The following is an 11,753-nucleotide window of genomic DNA, read 5'->3' on the forward strand; positions in this document are numbered from 1 at the left end:
TCTCCACCTCTCTCTCCTCTTCAATTCCTCGCGCTCCCCTCTCCTCTCTCTCTCTCCCGCTAGCCCCTCAAAACGCCTCTCCTCTCACTCCTCTCTCTCCTCCTCTCTCCTCATCTCATCTCTCTCCTCTCTCTCTCTCTCCTCTCTCTCTGTTTTTTTTTTGTTTGAATCGAGCGTTGCGGGTGTATACCAAACCTTCCGGAGTTCGGCCCAACGCGATTGTATATATATCTATATATATATGATATATATCTATATGTGTATGTATGTATGGATGTATTATGATGTATTGCATGTATGAATAATCTATAGATATTGTATGTATGTCGAAGTTGACTACTTTTACATATATAGATATTAACCACTGGGCACAGGGGATAATTAAATCCTTTCTGGGCCTCACAAAGTGTCCCATGCCGTTGCTGGGACTCAGCGAACCTGTGGCAAACCGAATCGCCCGCCAAATTGCAAACTAACCACGATACGCCCTCTTCGCTATCGAAGCTTCCATAAAAAGGAAGTTCTGGTAACTCAACCATATGCACTGGGGTCCTACCAATCTACGCGGTTCCGAATCCCGCTTACGTGCATGAAACAGTGGGCAGGACAAGATAAAACACACTTTTTGGATGTCGGTGCAGTGATCAAAATTTAAAAGTAATGTCCTACAGTAAGCGAGTACTTCTAATCTAATATTTACATATAACGGACATTCAATTGTCAAACAAACACTGTTTTTATTTTCAGTTATATGTTTTCTGTGTTCACAAAAGTCTTCAACAAAACCGCCACTGAAAGACTGTCAAACAACGATAGGTCTTATTTTCATTTCACTTCTCTTCAACGAGTAGTGATGACCTTTCCAATAACTCCACACAACTCCCTGGGCATATATCGTGGTAGGGCCACCGAGGTACCAGCCGTTTAGGTTGGACGAGTGACACGATTTATACCACCAAGCTCCGTGGAAAATTGTCGCACAGTTGCCATCAGACGAATCCAAATCGTTATCTTTGGTAGTAAATGGGACGCCGTTGTAGGACGTTAAGGCACCGCCTTCAAGAAAAAAACATATCAATGATACTAGAGAGGTTTCCCAACTGTAGCCACACCGGTACTGTTACAGACACCGATAGATAATCATAATGGGACATGTTTGAGAGGTTTCCCAACTGTAGCCACACCGGTACTGTTATAGACACCGATAGATACTCATAATGGACTAAGTTTGAAACGTTTGTTTATGTCGTACACTCGTGTGCAATGCTTAAAGGGACATTCCTGAGTTTGCTGCAATTTTTAAGATGTTATCAACTAATAAAATGCTTCTACGATTAAATTTACATATTAAATATATTATCTTGTTTAGAATATTAGTGGCTGTATATTAAACGTGTTTCTGATCGTTCTAATATATGTACTAGGTTAATTTTCATTTTATTTCCTAAACAATATTTTTTTCGTACGTACGAAATTATTTGAAGACAAAATCCAATCTGGGCTTCTTACAAATATTAAGACGACCAGAAACATATTGAATATACAGACGCTGATATTCTAAACAAGAAAATATATTTAATATGTAAGTTTAATCGTAGAAATAGTTTATTAGTTGGAACCATCTTACAATGCAGCAAACTCAGGAATGTCCCTTTAAGCGCCTGCGTTTTAAGAAGAACAACATAGGCTTCGTAAATTTGGCCAGGATAATTAGGCAACAGTACTAATCGTTCAACTAGTTTTGCAGATCGACAAAGTTCGTATCTAAAATATAGAAGAGTTATCTATTTATTATTATGATTTAAACGATTTTTGAAAAACAAACATTTCGTTGAGGTACACTAGAAATTTCTTTAGGTACAGGTTACTTTCAGCAATAAAGGTTTGCTTTTTATTTTCAGAACCAATCTATATAAAATAGTTTTAATCAAAGTGTGCAAACTGATAGGGTTGTGGTAGACCACGAAGAACAATACACAACAGTAATGCAATCAATTTGTCAACTCTGATTGGCTGTTACTATACCAACCTGCATCTCCGCTGTACGAGCCAATGTGAAGAGTGTAGTTCTCCGCCTCGCTACCCAATGAAAATGGAGAGTACATAGCATAGCGCGTGTTGCCTTCAAAATCCTCCAAATCAATCCACAGTTCGTAAATTCCCTGACTCGTAATCTTGTGAATTATATCATTTCCTGAACACCAAAAATAATATATTTGATTATAGTTACTGCTCTCCGCCAAACAAACAAATGCGAGAAAAGACCCCTCCTCCCCGACACACACACAATTTAAATAAAATAAAGTAAACACACACAAAAATTAAACATAAAACAAAACAATAAGAACATAACAACCAAAAAGAACAACTGCTATGTGTGTTTGTGTGTGTGTGTGTGGGGGGGGGGGGGGGGGGGGGGACTAGGAACAGAAGACAATGAAAGAAATAACCAGATATCAGGTGTTCGCGAAACCAGAGCATACCCTGCCCCACCGGTTGGCACCCGTCATGAGTACTGCCACCACAGCTATCCTGCCCCACCGGTGACACCCGTCATGAGTACTGCCACCACAGCCGCCAAGTCCATCACTTCATCCAAAGATATGAATGAATATGCACAAGTTCAAAATAAGGACAATAACCAGCCATCATTTGGTCAAGAGGGAAATGTTTTATTTAACGACGCACTCAATAACATTTTGGTCAGTGATGCATCATATAAACGAGCAGCACTAACGCATGCTGATGAACGTCTTCTGCTCACGGGGTTAGAAATCATATATACAACACTTGAAATGTCGCAATACGCAGATACCCCCTTTCACTGAAATCCAAGTACAATTATTCAAAAGTTTAACAGAACAGTTTTATTTTAACACTAATATCACATGTGACATTTTCAAGCCTATTCAAATCTCCAGTTACGGTGTTTTGCTCTCTTTCCAGAATCAATAACATTTACATCTCAATTCTTTGAACTCTATGTACTGTAGCAACCGTTTCTTGTGGCTGAGCACAATTAAAACAAACACTTTTCATGATGTGCTTCAGTGTGCAAGTTCCAGTCGTACAGGGCCTAATGCGTTCCTACACATACAGAGAAGATACTGGGCATAACGTGTTTCTGACAGCTTTTAACAATACAAATAAAGTAGCAAAATTCCAGACTGAATATATGTTGCTTCTAAGAATACAAATAATTAAAATTACCAAATTCCAGAAAGAAACATACAGCTTTTAAGAATACAAATAAAATGGCCAAATTCCAAAAATAAAAATATAATTAAAAAAATATATAAATAAAATTACCAAATTCAAGAAAGAAACATACAGCTTCTAAGAATACAAATAAAATGGCCAAATTCCAAAAATAAAAATATAATTAAAAAAAAATATAAATAAAATTACCAAATTCAAGAAAGAAACATACAGCTTCTAAGAATACAAATAAAATGGCCAAATTCCAAAAATAAAAATATAAATAAAATTACCAAATTGCAGAAAGAAACATCTAGCTTTCAAGAATACAAACAATATGATATCATTTCCAATTACAAGAAGTGAATGTGTGCAGCAAAGATTTCTCACAAGAAAACAAATATGGTAGACTTTTATGGGTGATCTCTGATCTTAGTCGAGTTGTCCTTACCAAGCCAGAATTCTCTGGTTATGTCACCAAACCCGTCTTTGTATTCGTTCCAAGTTCTGTAGAATTCTTCAGATCCGTCCATTCTTCTCTGAAACACCTGTAGTTCACACAAAGAAGAAAAGTAAAGAGGACGGGCTGATCCTAATTTGGAAACATGTTTCTTGCGAATATATTTCTTTTCAACGATTATCGAAGCCAGAATTAGGCCCTGCCCGTCCCTACGCTCATTCTTTGTCACTGGTCATACCAGAAACCGGACGTTGAATGGGTCAGGGCATATAAAACCTGTTTTTCTTGAATTGTCTGAAACAAGATCTCATTGTTGCTCAGGTTTTCTCTCCGTAGCACATCTGAGATGGACAAATGGTATTTGCAAGCAGTTTTTCTCTACAGATATTTCCATGATTTCGTCGAAAGTAGTTCGTCCGAATCCGTCACACTGCTTGTTTTGGATTCTGGGCTTTATAACTAGTGTTTTGATTGGTGGAATAAAACATCTTCTTGTTTGTCTGGATTCGAAACATTAATTAAACCCTTTAAAAATTATCACTTTATCATCCCCGTCTGAATGGCAAATCATTATTCGTCATTTTTTAATTTAAACAAATACAAACTGGATCCCAGTACCCCGCGACTGTTATATAAAACACCGTGGTATGTGCTGTCCTGGAAAGTGCATATAACATAGCCCACGCTGCTAAGGGGAAAATGTAGCAGGTTTCCTCAAAGACTTTGTATAAACAAAATTACTAAATGTTTGACATCCAATAGCCGATGATTAATATATCAATGTGGTCTAGTGATGCCGTTAAACAAAACTAAAATTAACTTTAAAAATGGGAAGAATCGGTTTTGTGTAAAAAAAAAATATAAATTTCATTGAACTTATCTAATTATTTCCTACATACCAGCCAGCCACCAGAAGCGGTTGCCATATCGCAAAACACTGCTAGATTAGTCACTTCCGGTGCTGTCAGTGTGTAATTGCCCGTGCACGGATTGCTTGCCATGACGTCCATTGCAGTTATGCGTCACAGAAGAGACTTGACCTGTCAGGGAAATACAACATGCATGCTATACATATATAAACATATCTAATATTAAACGAGCTACTACGTAATACCATGTGTAAGTCCCTAGTAAAACAAGTTTTCTTTGTCAGGACGGTTAGCGAGTGATACAAGGACATGTATTGCACGGAAAACATACATCTCAGAAATTACAATTACTCTACAACTTGGTCAGTGTCAGTGTACGTTGAACCTGATTTAGTACGAGCCCAACAACACACACATACACACACATACATACACACTCACACATACATGCAAACAAAGATTATGGTATACATACAAATAAAGACACACACATACGAACGTACACATACATACTCATACAAATACACAAACATACACACATTAACACACACATATCAGGGTTGAAAATTAGCAGTCGCCCGGTCGCCCGTGGCGACCTTTATTGGTTAAGGGCAACTAAGAATTTTACAAAGGTAGTCCGTTGGGTACCTATCCATTTTAGGGTCTGGCTAGTATGGTACCAGTTGAAAAAAAAATATACTGAAACTGAATCGAATGTGACGAAAGAGACTACAAATCTGGCAGCAGAAGACATAACATGTTCTATATTTTTACAGCGCCAAAATAATGAATAAAGATAACATTCATATGAAAACATATTCATTTATTAAGTTTTAAACCCATACCATCTCAAATAACATTTTATTGGGGCTAAAAATTCAGTGTAAATTAAAACAAAAATGATTTACAAATTATCATCAAACTGTATTGGTTAACCCTTTTTTTCTGATACATGTTTTAAGGCAGTTGATGGAACATCCAAGGTAATCTGAATGACAAAACCGTAATACATGATCAGGGCCGTATCTCTGCACAAATCAGTCGAATGGGCATTAGGTAAAATAGTGGATGATTAGTGACTCGTCTATAGAACAGCCACATCCGAGGAAATCATTTATTGGGCATGTCACCCCTCTTGGACTGCCACTCCCAGACTAGCTTACTAAAGGATGCGCAGTTCTACCTTTAGTCTCTTTGTACTGCATTATCTTTTACTTCAAAGACAATGCAAGTCAAGCAGCATACCCTGGCTGTTTTAGCATTTTGCCTTCACCCCACCCCATATTACAAATGAGAGTTAATATGTATAATTTAATGGTACCTTGTAATGGTACATTTTTATTTATACTGGATTTCTTTTTCAGTTTTTTTTTTTATTTGAGTTGGTAATGGTTTAAAACTTAACATGTTTTATATGAATTGTAACTTTATTCGTTATAAAGTTAAAAGCCAATGCATCGGTTTTCTTTTGACGCAAACAGACTATAGACAGTGAGCACATGATTATTCAACAACAGATATTATAGTTTTGATTTTAGCTGTGCAGTTAAATTTCGATGTAATAATTGGAGGGCTAGTTGAATTTGAGAAGGGCCAGTAAGATTTTTCTTCAACTGGCCTTGCTGGAGACCATGGTTTTCATGTTAATTTTCAACCCTGACATACACACATACACACACACATTAACACATTAACACACATACACACTCTCTATGTCTCTCTGTCTGTCTCTCTCCTCGTCTCCTCGTAACCTCCCTGTCTCTCTCTCTCCCCTCTCTCCTCTCCTCTCTCTCTCTCTCTCTCTCTCTCTCTCTCTCTCTCTCTGTCTGTCTCTCTTGTCTCTATCTCTGTCTCTATCGTCCCCTCTCTCTCCCAAATGTCTCTCTCTCTGTGTGTCCCTCTCTGTGTGTCCTGTCTCTCTCTCTCTCTCTCTCTCTCTCTCTCTCTCCTCTCTCTCTCCAGTCTCTCTCTCTCTCTCCCTCTCTCTCTCTCCTCTCTCTCTCTCTCTCTCTCTCCTTTTCATACGGATAAAGATTTTCTATGTCCTGTATATTTTTGGTAAAGGATTCTTTTGTAAACACTATATATGTCGAGTGGCAACAAATTAAAGTTTTGATATTCTCGAGTTGAATACGCACATATAATATTTACTACAAGAAAAATATATATACAAATATCAAAATCTAACACTTGCAATTTTTAGAATTCATTCATTGTTGAGTGCTGCTACAAATGAATGTTAGTAAAAGCTTCATATTAGTGTGTGCTCGTCAACATACACTTTTATCGTTTTATTTGTCATAAATCTGAACGACAAAACCATATTCCAATATAAATATCGTATCCCGGCACAAGGCATAGTCGAAAGGATGTTAGTCAAAGTCGTGATTGCTTCCATGATCCACTATCGGATTCTCGTCTTTAGGACGACCGCCATTCCGCTACGAAATACGTAACATGATGTTTTCGTTCCTCTTGCAGCGCGTGCCAGTAGGAGGACTGCCACTCCCAAGACTAGCTTAAAAATCCAAACTTGAACAGGATAGAGATTAACGGAAATATACAGCTGTGGTGGCATGCACTCATGAATCCATGTAAAACAGATGGTATCAACTGTTCGCAAGAGGCGGCATCCGTCATGAACACAGTTATATGATATGCTCCTACACCCCGAAAGTAACCCTACACCCCTAAAACCCCCTCCCCCCCCACCCCCCACACACACCTACCTGGTTGCCGATAACGAGGTGTCACTGTGACGTCACCGTCACGTGAGATGCATTCCTTTTGTCTGTGTCCAGGCAGAACGTGACATGTTTCACAGGAAAGACATTCCTTGGTACCACACACACCAGCTAATGTCTGAATGTAATACAGAAATAAATAAATAAATAAATAAATAACAAAATGCTTCGTCTGTAATTTTCCCAGATTTATTTAGTTTTTCCCCCATGACGCTGATATTTATTTTACAGGTCTGGGCTTCCATCGTCTTTTTTTCCTCTCTGGCTACGCCACATTAATAATAATAATACTAATACTACTACCACTACTACTACTAATAATAGCAATACTAATATCAGTAATAATAATGGTAATAGTAGTAAATAGTTGGCATGAATTAATACATACGTAAATAAATTAATTAATTAATTAATAAATTAATAATAATTAATAAATTAATTAATTAATAATAATAATAACAATGAATAATAAATAGGTAATAACATGATGATGATTATGAAGGTGATGATGTTGATCATGATAATGGTGATGGTGATTGTGATGATGGCATTATATAATAATAATAATAATAATAATAATAATAACAACAACAACTCACCACTGGTATAGTGTCCTTGTTTCTGTGAAATGATCCTTTCCTTTCAACAAAGTCGTTAGGACTTTGATCTTTAGTTTTGTAGTTTAGCTGACACTCCAGAGTGGGTTGAAAGAAGTTAAAAGACAAACAGCACATGTCAGTGAGACAGGCCGCAGAACAATCCAACAGTGACGACTGACGGGCGGTCGTCAGGACGTGGTGTTGTAGCTCCACATCACGCAGAAGTGACGCCCACGACAACGGCAGTGTAACAAATAGTAAAAAAAATCCAAACATTGTCAACCACTTAGTGTTATTTTGTCCTTTTCGTATATCAAAATAATCAGAGTGTTTACTCACAGACCATACGTTAATGCGCCAAATTTATTTACCCACGTAGATCTTATCTAAGCAGCCGGGAATATATTGATTACTTTGCGATAACGCATGTCTGATTCCACCATTAATAAAATATCACAAGGAAGAACCTTTGTTTCGTTAGCTTTACAAGGCGGTTTACACGGTGCGACTTTTAACAATCAACAGCGTGACCAGTAGCGAGAGTCAGCTTTACAATAATAATAATAATATTAAAAAACGAAAGTAATTTCAACATAAACTTTTGAACGAAGGTCTAAAAGTTTAAAGTCCGATCTATATGTCCACGTGAGTGGCCTCGTTAAGGCCGTTAGGGTGCACAGCTTGTAGGGACGAGATGGGTTGCATCCCGTCAAGAAAACCCCTAGAATGACAGTCAATAGACGTTGAAGCTGTAGTGCTGTGCTGAAATACAGATCTTGAGAAGCCGGATCCGTCTGAACGGAAGAGAGAATCAGACTAGGGTATAGTCCAGTCGTCATAGGTTGGTATAGTGGTGCGGATGGGCCCGACTCCGGAGGATACGAGATGGTATCACAATAAAACAAAGTAAAGTCTAGAAAAGAGTAGTAGGGGCCGACCCCGCTTCCTATTTCTTCTTAGAGTGGGGCGGTCAATCTTCCAGTGCTGCTAGGACAGGCTCGGACATGTAGAGACTCAACGTGAACAACCGTGGCGTTCTGCAGAATGGCCGTCATACGAGTCACCAAAAAAGATAGTTGTCACGGGGATTCTATAATACCCGTAACTGAATAAAACACGATTGTCCAAATATCTCTCCTAACTGTATATCTATTAGATCTCTCTGTAACAGGCAGTTATACCCGCTGTGGCTCGTCTCTAGGTAATGATCAGAGAAGATCTTATATAAAGTATATATTATTATAGCAGGTTTAGTTCACTAGAAAACACAACAAAACACAACACACTTTGGAATCTGTATTAACCTACGCTGACAACTGTACTGCCGCAGTAGTTAATTAATAACAACAATAATAACAATCCAGAACTGATCACCTAATTAGTTAATCTCTAGGTGTCTAGTTTACACAATATGCTAATCACTTCACCGTGACACAACACCCACACATGTGATAATTGAGAAACGCTAACACACAGACGTGCGATAATGGAGAAACGCTTCCAGGGGAACTTAATTAATAAAGGAATTACAACACTATTCCTAACTACTCATTCAATAACCTTGTAATACAGAATTAATACTGGTACCTATCACAATAAAGACAATAACCTACAGTTCACCTAGGTCCTCTAGGATGACTGGCTAAGCTTTATATATATATATATATATATATATATATATATATATATATATATATATATATATATATATATATCAGAACGGTGAGCCTACAGAATACTGCGTCAGATGACCGGCAGCACCGTCTATATACTATTGGTATAATACAGTATTAAAATATTTAAAGTCACATCAATCACATCAAGGTTATACACAGAGCAGAAAATATATATTTACCAAAGTCCCGTCTGAACTAATATAGATCGTTCAGTGGACGACGACCGTTCCCCTCGATACCTCCAAATGTTTCTTTCGATATATCTAAACTCTTAGCTATTTATTCAAAACTCTCAGAGACAGCGAATATCGCCTGGGGGCACAAGGCGGTACCTCACGTATCATCTGATATTTCTACCAGGCATTTATAACACTTGTAATAATAAGGTGACTACCAGTAATCACACTGAGTCTCTGAGTCCCTGGTATACAAATAAAATATATAAAAACAAAACAGAAATCAAAAATGTCAACACATTATCATAACGTTCAACTTCGGGACAGGGCATAAGCGATTACATTGGATGTGCCCTACATATGTTCAATGGTAATTGGGTATTCTTGCAGAAGAAGACTCTTTCTCAAACTCTCTGGTTGGACGCTTTCATTAGGATGGTCCAGTCCGTCTTCGTCTTCTTGGAACAGCACAGCTCCAGCACCCACGTCACTGGCATCCACAGCTAGCTTGAATGGCATTCGGTAGTCTGGTGCTACCATCACGGGAGACGAGTAGCGCATCTGCTTGAGACGGCTGCATGACTTCTCGTATTCACCTGACCACTGGAACTTCGTTTCTTTCTTTTTCAGTGTCGCACGTTTTCCAGGTTTTCTCCGATAGGCATGCTGTCGAATCGGTGTAGCGTTGGATTCCAGGCGCACATCCTGGCTTAAGGTATTAGTAACCGTTGGAAGGTCCTGACAAATGGAAACATTGTCTTGTTTCAACGTAGTCAACTTTGCTCGCTGGGGGCTCAAGTCTGCTAGAATCTGGCCGTTGGCCAACTTGACCTCTGCAGTCTTGACGTCATGACAGGAAATTGAGTGACTCTCAATTTGGATGGGTAGCACTGGAACTATCGGCAGTCTGTCAAAATAACCTTTTAGCAAATTGATGTGACAATACCTACTTTTCCTAACCCTATCAGGAGTGTTTATCACATACCCTGTCTCATTAACCCGTTTGTGCACAACATAGGGACCGAAATACCTGTTCTGTAATGAACCCCGTTTAATGGGAAGGTACAGCAGCACTTTATCCCCTGGTTTAAATTCCCGACTCCTAGCCTTCCTATTGAACACTGATTTTATTTTGCTCTGAGCATGGCTCAGTTGCTTCCTAGCTAGTTCGGTCGCCGGCAACCTCCTATCTCTGACTCTCTTATTCACTAATACTTCCTTGTCCTTATCATATCAGCCCCCTGCTCTAGAACTAACACTTGTCTATTACAAGGTAAGTCCCCTCTATCAAACACAACTGGTTCATTTCCCCTCTGCGGGAGATCAACAGGTTCCACCACATTTAATTCGTCAGTTGACTTATCTACCAATTTACTGATAACCTCATCCACTCGAATTTCATGGCTCACACACGTATCAGACAAATCACAAATATCCTCTGGGTCTCGTGCTAACCTACTGGCCATAGCCCTAGTCATTACACACTCAGGATAACTAATCTCATGAACCTCACACTCTTCTATGGGTAAAGGGCTGTCTTTAATTAACAATTGGTCACATTTCGGCTGACAACACTGACTAGTCAAATCATTACCCAACAAAACTGCTATGTTTTCAATGGGCAAGTCTTTCACAACACCCATAATGACTGGTCCCGTCACAAACTTTGAACACAAGAAAACGTTATGTAACCGGACATCCATTTTTTCTCCAGTAACTGAGGTTAAGGCTAAACTACGTCCTGTATCTGAATTTTCAATACCAGCTAAACAATTTGACGTTATAAGCGACATATTACATCCGGTATCTCTATAGATTGATATTGCCTTAGGACTCAACTCTTGTTTTACGTCACAAACCATACCAGTGGACACATACGGGTTTACTTTCTCTGCCAAGGGACTAACCATTAACTCTCTCGCTAACGGAGCTGACCTCACTAAACCGACCACTTGCGCATTATCGCGTTTCCTTTTAAAACAGTCCCCGACAAGATGGTTATCCTTTTTACAGTAACTGCAATGTGGACGA

At 38.6% G+C, this 11,753-nt stretch overlaps 1 protein-coding gene across 1 annotated transcript; it reads right to left on the reverse strand.

The window, feature by feature from the left end:
* Positions 1–698: 698 nt before the first annotated feature.
* On the reverse strand, positions 699–8,234 carry LOC121387727 (ficolin-2-like). The gene is made up of 6 exons (XM_041518922.1): positions 7,871–8,234; positions 7,257–7,389; positions 4,558–4,698; positions 3,650–3,746; positions 2,030–2,194; positions 699–1,056 (listed from the first exon to the last, which is right to left on the reverse strand). Exons 3-6 carry the CDS (start codon positions 4,666–4,668, stop codon positions 803–805), a joined length of 627 nt encoding a protein of 208 aa, XP_041374856.1. The 5' UTR covers positions 4,669–4,698; positions 7,257–7,389; positions 7,871–8,234; the 3' UTR covers positions 699–802.
* Between the last annotated feature and the right edge of the window lie 3,519 nt (positions 8,235–11,753).

Source organism: Gigantopelta aegis, chromosome 13, assembly GCF_016097555.1.
Source record: "Gigantopelta aegis isolate Gae_Host chromosome 13, Gae_host_genome, whole genome shotgun sequence".
Lineage (NCBI taxonomy): Eukaryota > Metazoa > Mollusca > Gastropoda > Neomphalida > Peltospiridae > Gigantopelta > Gigantopelta aegis.

Coding starts and splice junctions, on each gene's coding strand:
- LOC121387727 (XM_041518922.1), bottom strand. CDS start 4,668: ATGGACGTCATGGCAAGCAATCCGTGCACGGGCAATTACACACTGACA. Junction 3,747..4,557: donor CCGCTTCTGGTGGCTGGCTG/GTATGTAGGAAA, acceptor TGTGAACTACAG/GTGTTTCAGAGAAGAATGGA. Junction 2,195..3,649: donor AACCAGAGAATTCTGGCTTG/GTAAGGACAACT, acceptor TTTGGTGTTCAG/GAAATGATATAATTCACAAG.